We start from the raw sequence: 17307 nt of genomic DNA on the forward strand, positions 1-17307 counted from the left end.
TTTGTCAACTGAACGGACTCCCCACAGGGTGTCTTCTATGTGGGCCCTTTTGAGTTTCAAATGAACATTGTTTTTTTTGTTTGTTTGTTTTTTGTTTTTTTTTGAGATGGAGTCTAGCTGTGTCGCCCAGGCTGGAGTGCAGTGGCACGATCTCGGCTCACTGCAACCTCCGCCTCCTGGGTTCAAGTGATTCTTCTGCCTCAGCCTCCCGAGTAGCTGGGACTACAGGCACGTGCCACAACAGCTGGCTAATTTTGGTATTTTTAGTAGAGACAGGGTTTCACCATGTTGGCCAGGCTGGTCTCGAACTCCTGACCTCATGATCTGCCCGCCTTGGCCTCCCAAAGTGCTGGGATTACAGGTGCAAGCCACCGCGCCCAGCCTCAGTGAACATTTTCCAAATGCCAGTGATGAGCCAGGCACTGTGCTGGGTGCTGGGCTGCAAAAAAGAATATGATCTGGCTCTTTTCTTTAAGGAGTCATAGACACATAAACAGATGATGATCATGATAATGATACAATGTAGCAAGTGCCAGCCTAGTGCTGATGTGCAATCCTGTGGGAAGACAGTGGCTGGAAGGGAGGGTAACAGAAGGGTTCCTGGGCTTTGGCAGTTGAGCTGGGGAAAGCGCTCCAGGCAAAGGAAGGAAAGCATGTGCCAAGGCCCTGAGGTGTGAAAACGCAGGGTGCATTACAGGAGCTGTGTGTAGTTCAGCGTGATGGAATGTGAGGGGTGAGGAGGAAGAGACCATGGATGAAGGTGGAAAGATGGGCCTCATTACAGGGTGTTGCTCTGGAGGTTTTCTTGTTTGTTTTTGTTTCTGTGGGGTTTTTTTTTGTTTTGTTTTTTGTTATTTTTTGGGTTTTTTTTGAGACGAGGTCTTGCTCTGTTGCCCAGACTGAAGTGCAGTGGTGTGATCTTGGCTCACTGCAACCTCAACCTCCTAGGCTCGAGCGATCCTCCCATCTCAGCAGGTTACAGCAGGAAGTGGGAGCCAAATTCCCAGAAGTGGATGGGCTGGGGGCTTGTTCCCCAGTCCTGAGTAGCTGGGACTACAGGCATGCACCACTGCACCTGGCCAATTTTTTTTATTCTTTGTAGAGACGGGTCTCACTATGTTGGCCAGGCTGGTCTTGACCTCCTGGGCTCAAACAGTCCTCCAGCCTTGGCCTGTCAAAGTGTTAGAATTACAGGCGTGAGTCACCACACCTGGCCTACTCAGGAGTTTTGACTTAATTCTGGTGGGTGAGTGATAAGGAGGTCATTGAGGGACTTTAAGAGTGAATGAAACAATGAGAGCTGGACTTTCAGAAAGATTATTCCAGTGTCGCTCTAGGTGGAGGACACATTAATGCGGGGGAGAGACTGGAGGTAGGGCACCTCTCACGGGGGCTATTTATCAGCCTGAGTGAGAGGTGATAAATAACTTACCCGCTCTTTCCTGAGGCAGGTGAACTTCACGACACAAAGGTGGAAGAGATTAGAATCAGTGACTTCTGTCCTATGCCTCCTCCCTTCCCCCACCCCAATATATTTTTTCATTTGTCCAGGCTTGAGGCTTTATTAGTTTCACATCATCTTACAATTTTTTCTTATGAGAGTCTCCCTATGCTCCAAGATTTCCCCTCTCCTCACCATCATTCCAGGCCCAGCAAAGCACCCACTTCCCAGCTGATCAAGCCCCCAGCCCTTCCCCTTCCGGGAAGTCAGCCCCAACTTCTGCTGTAATCCTGGAGTGTCTGAACCCCCTCGGCCTACCCTAGCTCTGGCCCCCTGAGCCACCCTCAATCTGTTAGCTGCCCCCAACATCAATTCACCTCTCCCAAAAATGGACAGTCGTAGGTTTTATGAAGGGTTTTGTGGGAAGTTGAGGAGAGTGTTGCATTGTACCTATGGTACAAACTTTCCCCTAAGTTGCATTTAAGCATCTCTATATTTTCCAACTTTTCTCTCTCCTGGAGCTGCCACACATTAGCTCTTTCTCCCCAGCCTTCTCCCTCTCAACCCCGTGGGTTCCAGCCTTTACCTCACCGTGTCGCTTCAGCAACACAAAAGCCTTGGCCTCTCGCAGTCTCTGGACGTAGGGACTGTGTCTCTCGTTGAGGACTTTTCACGCACTACTTTTCTATACTGTTAGCAACTTTATCTACTGTGTCTAATCTTTTTAGACACAGCTTCTTATGGACAGAGACCGTGTCTTTTCTCTTTTTTGCATCCCCTGCTGCTGTGTTACTTTAGTGCCTAACACAGTAGGTTCTGAACAAGCGTTGATCATTGTTACATTCTTCTCTCCAGGCCTGGCTCTGGGTTATGGATGGAGGACTCCAGAGCCTCTCTCCTTTCCTAGTCCATAGATTTGGACATAAAAATGGGCAAGGATATGAGATGGTGGTCAGGGGAAAGGTGGTGCATTGTATTCCAAGGATCCTTCTGGACAAGAAAATCCTCTATTGCTCCCAGGGAAAGATTGTGGATGGGAACAGCCTGAAATTCAGGCAGGATATGCCCCCTGCCTCACTTCAGTCCAGTGGTTGGTTACTCCTGGGCTTGCCTGAGGGTTTATTGAATCCCATCCCTCCATGGGAAACAGATGGGAGGGGCTTTGCTTTGGACCTGGGTGCAGAGGCAGGAGGCTCTGGAGGGACTGGGCCTGGTCTGTGTCCTCCATGGGGGCCTCAGCCATGGGAGAGGCACATCTTAGCCTTCATGTCTATGTGGCCATCAAGGCTAGACTTGACCTTTGGGGTGGGCTACTTGTCACCATCCTGTTGAGCTCCGACAGCTACGGCCCTGTAGAAGTCTTTACCTTAGAAAGGTTTGCACTGGGCGCATTCTTAGTTGAGTGAATGGTACACACTAATATGCATCTTTTATTGGCATTAACATCCTCCCCTCTAGAAGGCATGCTCCTTGTGTAAGCTCCTTGGTCCCGTGAGCCAAAAGGAGCAAACTGTTACAATGGCAGGCAGGCACAACCCTTCCCCACACCTCTTCTCATTAACACTTCCTCCCCAGGCGCAAGGGAAGCTGTCTGCTACGGATGCAGAGGCTTTGCTTATGGTGATGGGACTGCTGTAGACTCACTCCCTGCTGGGGAAGAGCTGGGGGAAGCTGAACACACAGCAGGGAGGTCCTGCCCCACATGCTAGGAGGCCAGCTGCCTCCTGAGGATGGTAGGCAGAGTAACTTGGTGAAAGGAGAGTGTGGATTTGGTTCTGATCTTGAGCTGCCTGGAGAGCCAGAGATGGAGGGGATGCTTTGACTGTGTGGCAGGACCTCAGAGAAGGCAGGGGAACCAACAGGAAATGCTGCAGGGCTTCATCTCTGGCCCTGGGCTCATGGGGCCCCTAGAAGTGGGTCAGCAGATCAACTCTGGGCCCAACCACACACACCCCACCTCAGCTCTAGGGAGCAACTGCAGCCCCTTCCTAGGCTCCCCAGGGACATTGCTGAAGTCTTTGCCCCCATCCTATGCTCTCCCCAGTCCACCCAGACACCCCTTCCAATTCACGAGTTCATCTCTGAAATCACACCTTGCACTGACAGCACTGGGAAAGGACTCTAGTCTCACCTCCCACCCGCACCATCCTATGGGTGGTCCTAAAGCACGATAAACCCTCACCTTTCCTAGTGCCCCATGCTTTCCTGCACAATCACACAGCTTACCCAGTGGTCTTGCCTTACAAAACAGCAATATGTCAACCTAAAAGGTAGAAGCAGAGACAAAATTAATATAAGTAGAGAGTTTATTTGAGTCAAGTTTGAGGATTGCAACCTGTGAGCATAGATTCAAGTTGCCCTAAATATACACTCTGATTAGCTGAAGTTACAAGTGGATTTTTAAAGGCAAAAGCAGAGGATAGGGTATGGGCTGATATAAAGTTGTTTGTCAGGAATTCTCATTGGTTTACATAAATAACATTGATTTGATTGGCTATACATTGTTAAGCTATAAAGCGTGGGTTACAGTGTCTGGTATGGCACTATTAGGTTGATCTATAGCTACCTGTGGTGATAGCAAGCAGCTTCAAGAGACGAACACATTGCTCAAAGCGGGGGAGTAGGACATGATTGCTGTCTCGTTTTAGTGTCTCTCTGGGCCTGATAATTAAAAGGACTTGTATTCCTCAGATAAAGGTTCTTTTCTTAACTTCTTTCATTGGGAGGTGAGTTACTCTGCTTCCCATTGCTGATGAAGCAAAAGGGGATCAGTTCAGGCAGGCCCTGGGCCCGGCTCCCCACACCCTCCAGCACATCCTTGGAGTGGGGGCACCGAGCACATGCTTTCATCACCGGCAGATGAGCCTGTAGAGGGTGATGTTTGATTCACCCTAGTTCCTACCAAACCTGAGTGGATTGATGTCCTGGAGATTACAGAAGGTTTAGAGCATGAAGTGACCTTGAGAGCCAAATGTTTGTCCGAATCTGAAGCCCAGAGTAAGCCAGGAAGCAGTCCAGGGTCATCACCAGCTAAGAAGCCTCCTGCAACTGCAAACAGAAAGCCTGAAAAGACTAGGTTGTCATCATTCATTTTATGAAAAACTTGCTGTACAGAAGCTTAAGAACTTTGGCTTCCAGCAGGACAGAGAGGACAGAAAGTGCGTGGCCACAGCTGGGTCCTTGGAAAATCCTTCATGTCTCCTTCCCAGGGTGTTGTGACCTCAGGGCTTGGTCAAAATGAAGGCCCACAGCGAAGGGGTGCCTGTGGGTGACTGTACAAGGGATGTGACTTGAGGCGCCCAGGGAAAGGCTGGAAGGAAGGAAGAAAGGAAAGGAGAGAGGGAAGGAGGGGGAGGGGAGGGAGTAGAAACAAAATGCATTGGGGTTCAACCCGTAGAAGGAGAACGATAGGGAGTGTTTGAAGATTTTTGTCTTTGCTTGTTTGGAAATTGAACCTTGGGTTTTCATTCAGTTAAATTCAATTCAGTAGACCTCTTATTCATTGATTCATTTGACAAATATTTATTGAGTAGTTACCAAGTGTCAGACACTCTGCCAGGCACTGCATCCCTTGCAATGAACAAGACAGTTAAGGCCCAGCCTTCACAAAGGAACATTCTAATGTGGATAAAGCAGGGAGGGGTGGGCACAGTGGGAGGGGTCAGGTTTGTGAAGGAACCCTAAACAAGTGGGCAGGTGATGACTTGGGATTGGTTAAAGTGTTAAGGAGAAGTAAAGGGTTATGGGCAGCATGGCCTTCCATGACCCCGGCTCAAGGAAGGCCTCTTCCTAAATCTCCCTTGCACCTAAAGGAAGGGAAGGAGCCAGCCACAAAAACAGAAGAAGGGGAGGAGGGAACTGGGGAGACAGGAAGGGCATTCATTCTAAGCAGAGGGAACGGCAAGCGTGTCACATCTGTCTTGGATTGTTTGGGCTGCTATAAGAAAATACCTTAGACTGGGCAATTTATAAACAAGACAAATTCATTGCTCACAGTCTGGAGGCTGGGAAGTCCAAGATCAAGGCACCTAACCTCATTCATGAGGAGCAGAGCCCTCCCAATCTAATCACCTCCCAGAGGCTCCACTTCTTAACACTATCACATCGGGGATTAAGTGTCAACACATGAATTTTAGGGGGACACCGACATGCAGACTGCAGCAACACTTGAACCATGGGGGCATCAAGGCAAAAACAGCTCTGCTGGTTTAAGGAGCAAGAAGGAAACCAATGGGGCTTCGCTAAGTGTGTGGAGGAGAAAGAGAAAAGATAAGGCTTTTGTGGGTCTTGTGGATGGCATTTAAGGAATTTGGATTTATCCTAACTAGAATGGGAAGCCACTGGGAGCTCCAAAATATGTAAGGGACATGGCCTCATTTTACTGTGTGCCGGTTCTTGCACTTGCCTCTCCCCTTCCTTGCTCAAAATAACTCTCAGCAACTCCACAGAAGTAGGAAAGCCAATGCCCCGTCATCAGCCAGCTCCAACCAATGCACACTTAAAACATTTTTTTTGGAAAGCCCCCTGTAAATAGTTTCTGGGGACGATGATATCCCTTTTCCTTACAAAGAATACCATTAGCTTCACCTATGTCTTTAGTAGCAGAAATGGCTAACATGATGACAATCCCACCCCAAGGCAGGAACAAACACATGCACTATTTACAGAAATCCTTCAGGCCAGCAGAGGAAGCATTACCTTATCCACGCACTCTCACCTCCCTTTCTCCTTACTGGGGACCCTCACCTGCCAGCAGGACTGCTAAACCTAGGCTTAGCTCCCCCTTTTAAATTTTTGTGCCATTACCACACCTCCATACCTTTCAGTTTTCTCTTAATTCTTTAAAGCATGCTTAAATTTCTCAACTACTTGAGTTGAGAGGCACTTCTTCCTGCCTCCTTCTACCTTCCAGAAACTTTCCCCACTGTGCTGTGGAATCCTCAGACTCGGACATCTCCTGGACTCTCAGCCCATTGGTTTGTTTCATGTGCTTTGGAGTTTCGGTTTGTTGCCCTGGAGAGATGACCACCCCTTTACCTGTGACTTCCCAGATTTTTCCCACTTTGAGCCATGAGGTTCATCAGCCCCACCAAGGGACTAGGGAGTGGGGTGAGGGCTAGGGTATTGGCTCTGGCCCCATAAAAATCAGAAAGATATGGTAAGCAAGAAGGGTGCTGGGTATATCTTGAATGAATGAATAGAGCCTGGCTTTGTGGAATTGTGGCCCTGTCTTTGATGGATTCCTTTGGGCTTTAGATTGGGCTCACTCCCCGTTCTCTCCAGCTGCTGTGTGACCCTGGCAAGTCACATATCTATTAAGTGAGGGACCAGGGGCCCATGACCAACTTTTCTGGGGCTCTCCAGGCCCCCAATCCCCACCCCAGTGCTGGCTTCACCAGCTGTCGCTGACCCTTGACCTCTTCTCATCTCTCTTTCCAGGCTTATTTCACTGATACCGGCCTGGTTTGCAACTGGTCTTTGGCACATTCTGGCCTCGGGGATCCTTGCTTCTCTTACTGGGGTTGTGGGCAGGGTTGTACCTTAAACTGCAAGAAGAGGATAAACTACAAATCTACTGGCCTCTGTCTCCGTCCAAGGGCAGAACATGTTACCAGGGAGACTGCTTTTGGGGACAAGGGTGGCTGTGTGTGTATGGTTGGGGGGAAGTGGGTGGGTGGATGAGTTTGGAGAGTGCAGGAGAAGGCTTTAGGCCTTTGACTTCCCATTCTGAAGACCAAGAGCATTAATAGGCATGTTTCCTGCCTCCAGGCTTACCCACTAGAGAGAACCTACACTTGGATCTTGGGTTTGGGGTCTTAATAATAGCAGTTTGTATTCTCTAGGCAGGGCTTTGCAGCCCTCTATGTGAGAGAATCACTGTGCTTTTATAGGCCAGAGCCTTGAGGCGGGAGCTTGCAAGCCTAGGGTTCTAGTGCAGCGTTACCATTCATCTGCTAGTTTACATCAAGCAACTTGCTCACTTTTTCTTGGCCATAACTGTCCTGTCATTAACGTGGGAGAGAAAATGCCTATTTGCATTGGGATGTTTGGGCCATAAAATGAGATGAAGCAGAAAGCATATTCTAAAAGGCAAAAGAGGCATCTAGGTGTTCCATGCTAATTTTGATACTAAACCTTAATCAATGAAACTAGTTTTATTATTAAACAAGAAATAGACAAATGTTATAGAAGTTCAAAAAATATTTTTAAAACAAATTTAATTTTACTATCCTGTTGCAGTTATCATTTCCTCTTTCCTTACAGATTTTACAATGATATCCTCAAATAATTATGCATAATATGCCTAGCATTTTTTATTTTTTCACATAATGGTTTCACTTGCTCTTTGCAATCTTCATTTTCAATGGCTGCAAACTATTGCAATAGATATATATTTTATAACTCACTTAACAAATCCAACAGTGACCCGAGTATCAACAGTAATTGATATGTGAGCTACTTTCAAGTTTTCATTACAATGAATATTGCTGTAATCAGCACCTGGCTTTTTAGTGAAATCGACCTGTACATAACATTTTATCTAATTGTTAAATTAACACACACACACACATTATAGAAAATTTAAAAGAAAATCTAAATCACTGGTGATTGTACCACTGAGGGATACCATAGTGAAAATGTGGGAATCTGTCTTCCCATCCTTTTCCTCTGCATACATTGTGTGTAGTGGCAAATGTATACACATATATACACATCACTGGCCTGATGGTGTATATGCAGTGTTGTATTCTTATTTCTTCCTAGTTACTATTGTGGCAGACAGTTCAGAGTGGGGAGGCTAAGAGGCTGGGCTCTAGACTCAAATGAACCTAAATCGGAGTTCATCCCTTTGGATAAACTGTAACCCTCAATTTTTCACACTTTATTAGCTAGTCAACTTAAGGCAATTTTTTTTTTGTCTAGGCCAGTTTTTAGAAGAAGAAGAATGCTGGGTGCAGTGGCTCACATCTGTAACCCCAACACTTTGGGAGGCTGAGGTGGGCAGATTGCTTGAATCTAGGAGTTAGAGACCAGTCCAGGCAACATAAAGAGACCCTATCTCTACAAAAAATTTAAAAAATAGCTGGGCGTGTTGGCGAGTACCTGTAGTCCCAGCTACTTGGGAAGCTGGGTTGGAGAATTGCTTGAGCCAGGGAAGTCGAGGCCGTATGAGCCATGATTGCGCCACTGTACTCTAGCCTGTGGGACAGAGTAAGACCCCGCCTCAAAAAAAAAAAAAAAAAAAAAGAAAGAATTAGATGATCTGTCTCTTAAGGTTGTAAGAGTCAATCCACATAAAGCATTTAGCAGAACATTTGGCACATGACAAATACTTGCTATTGTCATTGGGTGGGTGCATGTTCCATGTCATGAAAAATTCTTAAAAATCAGCATTTTAAATGACTTCCTTATATTGTTCTTTTATACCCTGATTTATTCATTCTCATCATATATAGTTAGTTTAATAATAAGAGAGTGAATTTTGTAAACCTTTGCTCTAGTTTGGACTATTTCCATATGCAAGCATCCTAGAACAGGAATTAATGAGTTAAAGAATATGACGATTTTTAAAAGGCTCTTAATACATATGCCAACTTGCTTTGGCAGAAAGGATTTTAAATAACGGGGCTTACGCATAGTTTTCAAACGGCAGCAACGAGAAGTGCAGTCTTCGACTTTTTTCCTCCCTCTTTCTCCTCCTTTCTTACGTCGTAGCATTTGGAGCCTAGACTTTTGAGACGGTCCCTTGGTGTGAAAAGGGCCGGCGTACCGGAGAGGGAGGAGGAGGAGGAGAGAGCAGGTTTGAATGTCATAAGCGCCCGGACAGTCTTAGTAATTGTATCACAGTTGACAGATGCGACAGCGGTCACGTGACCCGTGTATGACCTCATAGCTCCGAGGCTCGTGCGTTCAGAGCCCGACCCAGCGGCGGCGGGAGGAGGGGAGTGCGTTTTCATCACCCCAAGTTGGCAAGTTACTCAAAGGATGCCTGAGGGTTTGGGAACTCTCCTTGGTTTCCTGGGCACTGGGGAGCCCAGGCTTCTCTAATCCCTGGGAAGCGAGACGATTTAGCCTCACAATTAGCAAACATTTGCTAAATGCAACTAGGTGCCCTGTTCTGGCTGCAGGCCAAGCTCCGTGCCAGGTTTCATCTTACTTCATTCTGATTATCGACATCTCACTGCCGAGGAAACAGACTTGCAGACACCGATGAGAAAACTTAGGAGCCAGCTGGGGAGGGAGGACTGGCCCAAAGTCACAGTCAACGGGAGGAAGCGGCGCGCGCCTAGCTACGCAAAACCGTGTTGGACTCGGGGAGCCAGGGGTCGGGGTGGGGTGGGGGCGCGGCCGGCTGGGAGGGCTTCCCTGAAGAAAGGTACCGTTTAGGCAGGATGGAAAAACGCAGAACAGAACGCACCCTGACCTGGCAGAGCATCTGTAGTGGAGAGAATGGGATTTTAGAGGAACGCTGAAAATAAAACAAGAAAACAAACGACCAGAGGAAAGTATTGCTAGGATGAAGAGGCAGCGCCTTGGCTCCTTTGCCGCCAACCCAGCCCCAGTGAGAGTTTACCCCCTAACTTTGAGGGTGCCCTCCCATCCCCAGAGCCCTTGGTTTTACGTCTAAGTACACTCCCCTTGCAGGGAAGCGCCAGCTCCGTGACCCTGGTTCTCTAAACATTTTCCTTGCAGACTCCTAAAAGAATTTTGAAAATCGGTGCGCCCCTTGCACATTTTTAGGTGCAAACATTTAAATTGTTTTCATAAGTTTAAATAGTTACATACAGTCTACTTTCTGGTGTATTGCAAATATTTGACATTTTAAAATAAAACTGCCACAGTACTCTGAAAAATGTTTCTAAATGTAATGCTATTGTGATCGGATACAACCATCATCCCTTTTAAAAATACATGAACAATTTGAACAAATTTCATTTCTTTTTTTCTCCTTGAACTTATATTTCTCTTCTACTTCCCGTACAGAATTTTAGCAGAATATATTTTTACGGTTCAAAGTCTTTTATGTATCACCCTTCACTCTATCATACTTCTTCCCAACAAAACTATGTGTATAAGATGAATTTACTTTTAAATTTTTCTGTGACCATATACTCAGTGTTAAAGAACATTTTGTCTTCATTTGTACCAGGATGACTAGTACACAATCGAAACAAATGCTTTACAAATTGTAATAGGTAATAAGAAAGCATAAAGAATAACTAATTTGAAATGCATCTTTTAAGGAAATGAAGCTTCCTTCCTCATCCCAGTTAGTTCCTATATTCATGGGTGAATAATCGTTATTGCTAGAAAGGGTCAGAGTTCAGCATTAATTCTATTCCTGTTTTTCTTTTTTAAAAATTGATGCTCAGCTCAGAAACCTTTTTCACATAAGGACAAAGGAATGCAAGGACTTTGGTGATAGCAGTGTCATTCAACTGTATAAATTCCTTTCGAGTTATATGCCAAAAATCATATGGGCGGATCATTAAAAATCTATCAGCTGACAGCTAGAATTGATTCTCCTTCACTTTGAGTGAAGGCAGGGAATTGAAAGCTAGTTGATTTGTTCGGTCATTAGAGTTGCTCCTGCTCATTTTCTCAGCATGGATACCAGGATTTAGATTCTCCCTTCACTGCACTGGACATTTTCCCTGGTCAATGCACCATGGTAAGATGTGGGATGGGTAAGAGGTATGCCCTTTTTGAGGGGAAATGGGAGAAAGGGGAGGCAGGAGGGAGAACCACAGCAGCAGCATCCACTGGCATGTGCTCAGACAGGTCACCTGTATAAGACAGCCAAGCAGAAGTTGAGGATTTGGTCCCGTGAGTCTCTTTAAATGACCCACACCAAAATACGTATCCTTTGGAAAATCTTCATATCCTTAAGAGTGCCTGCCTCTTAGTTTGTACTGGCCCATTCCTGGATTAGTGAGCAAAGGAAAGAAAGGCGATGGGGTGAGGGGTTCCTGCAAGTTCTGAAGGTTTATTTGCAGGAGGGAAGGTACTCTCCTGAGGGCTGACCTCCCTGAGGGGTGACCTTCTTTCTTCAGGGCCTTTCTTGGGAGGAGGCAAAAGTAAAACTGATCTGAACCCCACGCCCGCCAGCTGTCTCTCCAGACCGAAACTCTTCTCTCAGAGCCTTCCTTCTCTTTTTGGTTCAACCTGATTTGAGCTCTTGAAAGAACCTACTTCTCATTCCTCCATGGGGTGCCTCTCAAGGGCAGGGTGGTGTCTGCAACAGACCCATCAGAGTGGAGGGGAGCATTGTGGAGTCAGCCAAGGCCAGGGAGAGTGAGAGTCCTGTTGGACCCAGACACAGCACCGGCCTCCTTTGCTAGCTTCCCTCTCCTCACCAGCCAGGGCACGCTCATTCATGGTGCCTTTGTGTCCTTAGAAAAAGACCCTCTTTTGGGCAGATGCAGCACCATGAGCCCATGGGGTGGGGAGGACAGGACACCTTTGTACTAAGAAAAAAGCTCCCCTTCTTCTCAACTGATGCAGCCCAGTGCCAAGGGGCGTAGCTTGGCCAGGGGAGGGTGGACTGGATTTCAGCTCCCACATGTCCCTGCAGCTGGGCACCTTTTGGCATTGCACAGCTGCCTAACCAGGGGGGTTTGGGGACACTCAGGATAGATGTAGAAGAAGGATGAACGGATACTCTGGCCTGCCCCCAGCCCTGCTCTGAGATGTTTCTCATACGCTTCTGCTGGAATTCCCTGCCAAATGGACTCTATTACATTATACCTTAAAAAAAATAAACTAAAGACAGCCAGACCGACATGGAATTCCCTAGCATGCATGGCTCATAGAACTACCCTAGTCTCCAGCCTCAGCACACGCCTCAATCCTTGGGCTCAGCTGAGAAGACGTCATTGAGAGAAATCATTAAACTTCAAGGTTGCAGGCAGCCATGTGTTAGCTATTTTTTTTTTAAGCCTGGAGCAAGGAGTCTATGAATTACGTTTCCCAAATCCGTAAATGCAACCTGAGAAAACCCCACACCGCGATTTGCTATAAAGAAAAGCTCTGATAGATTTCTCTCTTAAATACAGCACCTCCCAGCAAGTCAGTGCCTAACATTTGTGGGGACCTAGGACAAGAGGACTAAAGGAGATCCGCAAACCTTGTGTTGACATATGTTTAACTATAATCTATTAATAGCAAACTGTCAAATGCTGTAGCCCCCTATCTTGACAAATCTTCATAATGACCTGGAAGGTCAAGTTTGAATTAGAATCTCATTGTCCTGAGATAGCCATGCTGAAACACTGCGGTTGTGGGGAGAGCTGGCTGCAGGCCTTCCCCATCCCTGACCCCGGAACCTGCAACTCACAGCCCATGGCCTGCCCTCCTCCTGTCACACTGAGCTCTGCCTCAATCTTTGGGGAGTCTGATACGGGCATTCCAGACTCCATATCCAAGTTCCAATCACACCTCTTATGGCCTACAGTTTCCTTTTTTTTTTTTTTTTTGAGACAGAGTCTCGCTCTTGTCACCCAGGCTGGAGTGCAGTGGCACGATCTCGGCTCACTGCAACCTCCGCCTCCCGGGTTCGAGCGATTATCTGGCCTCAGCCTCCCAAGTAGCTGGGACTACAGTCGCTCACCACCACTCCCGGAGGGGTTTCACCATGTTGGCCGGGCTGGTCTCAAACTCCTGACCTCTGGTGATCTGCCCGCCTCGGTCTCCCAAAGTGGTGGGATTACAGGTATGAGCCACTGTGCCTGGCCATGGCCTGCAGTTTCTAGAGACAGATCTGAGTCCTTTTGGGCAAGTAATTCCAGGGTCCTGTATACCCAGAGTATGGTCTAGGAAAGAGGAAGGAGGTGTGAGTGTGGGTGGAGACAGCCACTGGGTCCTGGAGACTCCTTACCCCACAGAGAAGAGTCAGGCTGGAGGAGAGCCAGAGTAGAGGCCTCTTAAAGTGCATGCCCAGAGCAAGGTCCCTCTTGTCCAGGTCTGAGGGCAGTACGGCCTTCCAGAGTGACAGCAGCTATGTGATATGCCCTTGCCTTCTGGAGGCCAATCCCCGATCCTCACCCCCATCACACACAAACTGGGCAGGTATCTCAAGAACCTTGGTTTTTTTTGGTAACAATTTTATTGAGATAATTCACGTACCATGCAATTCACCCTCTAAAGTATATGATTCTTCAGTGGTTTTTACTGTGTTCATAGAGCTGAACAACCAGCCACTAGCACAATCAATTTTGGAACATCTCTTTACCCCCAAAGAAACCCTGTACCTTTTAGTTGTCACTGCCAAATCCCTCTGTTCCTCGAGCCCTAGGCAACCATGAGTCTACTTTGTGTCTATAGACTTGCCTATTCTGGACATCCCATGTAAATGAAATCATACATGTGGCTCTTTGTGACTAGCTTCTTAGCATAATATATTCAAGGCTCATCCATCTTATAGCAGGAATCAGTAATCCATCCCTTTTTATTGCCAAATATTGTACGGATATCCCACATTTTATTTACCTGCCCACTGGTTGATTGACACCTGGGCTGCTTCCAGACCTTTCATGGACCATCCTGCGAGCGCAGTGCTCTGTATGTTGGCAGCACACAGCATATGCTGTGTCTGTGGAGTTTCCCGCTGGGCATCCCCTCTCAGCCAGGCCCTGCTGCCACTTCCTTTGGCACCATCATCAAGCCCTTCGTGGTGCTAGAGGAGGGCTGTTTTCTCTCAAGAAGTGGGGAAATGGCTCCCTTCCCTGCAGACGGGCACACGTGCTTACATATGTTCCAATGGCTCTGCTTCTCTACATCTCCCTCAGACTCCCTTGGTTAGGTTCATGAATACATCTTTCTTTATAGAACAGGCTAGGCACAGATGCCATGGTATCTCCTATGTTAGCTGTTGCTGAGCCGAGGTGCCAACTCATATAACGAGAAAGCCCTTGCAGGATTCAGAATTCTTGGTTGTGAGTGAGAGAAACCCAGTTCAAATCAGTTAACAGCAAAAATGGAAGCTGAAAGGTCTAGGGATAGCTCTTATCTCAGGTGGATCCAGGGACCCAAATCATGTCATCAAGAAATCACTTTCTCTCTCCCTCCTTCTCCATCTGTCTTCCCATATCTTGGCTCTGCTTTTCTCCATATCGATTTTATTCTCAGGTAGGCTTTCCCCAAGTGGAACAAGATGACCAACAGCATCTCTGCACACATAGTCTACCAGCTTAGTAGCCAATGGAATAAGAGCTCATCTTTCCAAGAGTTTCGGCAAAACATCCAGGTTCGAAACTCATTGGTGAGGCTTGGGTCATGTGTCCACATATTAACCAATCATTTTGGCCAGAAGATGGAATGCCCTGGTTGGCCAGATCTGGGTCCTGGGCCTACCCCTTGACTAGAAGTCAGTTAACCTGAACCTCATGGACTAATATTGAGGAAGAGGGAGTGGCCCAAAAGAAAATCAAGGGGAAATAAATGCCGGACACACGCAGCAGATGTTACTGGAACCGTCCTATGAACTGTCCTGTCTAGGGTCTGCCCCACCAGTTTATCATGCATATCTAGATAGGCCTGAGCCCTAGTAGTGGACATTCTTAGGCTGAAGCCGGGATCCCGTTAAATACTTATCGTTACATACATGTCGTTACATATGATAAATCAATTCCTTATGAGACCCTAGAAATTGATAGCCCAGATATTCCCCATCTTAATGAGGGTTTATCATTGAACACGAACAAAGCCTTAGTATAAGCAATGTTGCCCTAATGGTGGAATCATGGGCTTTATGGAAGCATGTTGGAGAAAATATTTTGAATCCAAGAGGCCTTTTGGAGACCCCGAGGCTCAGTAAGTAGGTACCCATTCATCCATCACATCCATGTTTAGGATCTAAATGTCCTTAATTTCATAGTAATTTATTCATGCCAGGAATGAGCAGAGAATCAGGATGGGGGAAGCATCAGAGGGGCCAAGAAATCATAGACAAGGGTGTCCGGGTAAAGAAGACTTTGTTATAGGAAGCAGCACAACATAGCTCTTCTCTGACATCCCCCTGTCTCTTTCTTCCCATCCCTGTTCCTTTGTCACCATGGAAACCAATGATGCTCCCTCCTTCTCTTCCCCTCTCTGCTCACTCGGGTCCCCAGGCCCCACTGCTCTTTGTCTGACTGGCTTCACACCGCGGTTGCCAGCCTCTTTGCAAACACTGAGCCTGGGCATGCAGCTTCACCTTCTTTTCACCCTCCACCCCGCCACCCTCTCCCGCCTCATTTTCCTGCTCCCAGGCTTCTGTTTCATGCCTTCCTTAATCTTGATCCAGGCTTTAGTGAAATTGCCATCTTTCTTCAAGAAGTTGTATGAAAATTAGATTTTTGCCACTCTAACCTGATTTGAAATGCATTAAGAGATCTGTCTCTTGAAACACCTCAAGGTGAGGCAATTTGTGAAGGGAAGAAGCATCCCTTACTGCGGCTTCTGTGCTTAAACATTGTTAGAGAGTGAATCACATTCTATTTTTGTACTAGGAGTGTCTTCTGTTTAACGAAATCCCCCAGCGTGTCTCTGAGTGAAACAGAGACTTTATCATAAAGGAAATAACACTTCAAGTTCAGAGATTGTGAGCTGTTGGCCCCATGGACTTTTGTTAGGTCTGTATAGTGGCTAAAGAAAATTGAACCAACATTTAAAAATCAGCAGGTATCACATAAAAGTCTGGATTTCTGGCTGCCCTTGAGTTGGACATGGGGCATGTATCTCCCCATGGTGAAGATGGGAAGGAGGGAAAAAGGAGTAGAGGCTTCCTGCTTTACGGGTTCTTCCTTTCCAGTCAGCTATGCCTGGCCAGCTTACCACTTTTATCTGGCCCACCTGGGCCCTCCTGGCATCTGAGCTTCTGACCCTGGCCCTAATTGATCTGTTTTTGTTTGTTTGTTTGTTTGTTTTTGTTTTTGAGATGGAGTCTTGCTCTGTCACCCAGGCTGGAGTGCAGTGGCACGATCTCGGCTCACTGCAACCTCCACCTCCTGGGTTCAAACAATTCTCCTGCCTCAGCCTCCCGAGTAGCTGGGATTACAGGCGTATGCCACCATGCCAGGCCAATTTTTGTATTTTTAGTAGAGATGAGGTTTTGCCATGTTGGTCAGGCTGGTCTTGAACTCCTGATCTCAGGTGATCTGCCCGCCTTGGCCTCCCGAAGTGCTGGGATTACAGGCATGAGCCACCATGCTCAGTCTCCTAACTGATCTGTTTTGAGAACAAGGATTCTCCCACAGTGCACAGAGTTTGCTTAAGGGCAGTCATCTGGAGTTCTTTTGAAGTTGGCCTGATACCTGAGAGCAGGTGAGCTTTCTACCAACTACTGTGCTTCCAGAGTCTTCCAATCATTGTTTTCTTGGAACCCACTCAGGCTAGCTCAAATATTATGGGCTTTGTGTATGTGAGGCTATGGAGATTGCTCAGAAGTGAAAGTCAGCCAGAGTGAACTGTATAGGGTTTCTCTCTTACCCAACCACCTCCCTCTTCTTTCTTATACCTACTCCTGTCTCAGAGTGGACATACCAACTTGGTCTTCAGAAAAAGAGCCAGGCATAGCAGATTGAAGAGGGAAGACCCCAGGCCGCCAGTTACAGACTGACTCTCCCGTCTTAGGGGACCTAGGAGAGGACATGGGGTGGGACCCAGAGGGAGTTACCGAGGCCTTTGAGTATAGATCTGCTGCCACTCCTGAAATGGCAGGTGTGTGGGTCAGGTGGGCCAGTGAGTGAGGCCTTACATCTGTCCCCTCTCAAAGACATTTTCCTCCTTAGCGCTTGGTGAGGGAAGTGTGGGAACACAGGAGGGCAAGGCTGCAGTGAGCTGAGATTGCGCCACTGCACTCCAGCACCGGTGACAGAGCGAGACCC

The 17307-nt window shown here is 47.1% G+C and overlaps 1 protein-coding gene across 1 annotated transcript in view; it reads right to left on the reverse strand.

Moving 5' to 3' along the window:
- Nucleotides 1–3871: 3871 nt before the first annotated feature.
- Nucleotides 3872–17307, reverse strand: part of TMEM247 (transmembrane protein 247) — a 76755-nt gene continuing 63319 nt past the window's right edge. Inside the window, exons 8-11 of the mRNA XM_055377423.2 lie at nt 13931–14117; nt 9076–9270; nt 4349–4489; nt 3872–4190 (exon numbers count right to left, since the gene is read on the reverse strand). Coding sequence (XP_055233398.2) covers nt 4129–4190; nt 4349–4489; nt 9076–9270; nt 13931–14117 — 585 coding nt within the window. The 3' untranslated portion in view covers nt 3872–4128. The remainder of the gene's footprint in view (nt 4191–4348; nt 4490–9075; nt 9271–13930; nt 14118–17307) is intronic.

The sequence above is a fragment of the Gorilla gorilla genome, chromosome 12, assembly GCF_029281585.2.
Source record: "Gorilla gorilla gorilla isolate KB3781 chromosome 12, NHGRI_mGorGor1-v2.1_pri, whole genome shotgun sequence".
NCBI lineage: Eukaryota > Metazoa > Chordata > Mammalia > Primates > Hominidae > Gorilla > Gorilla gorilla.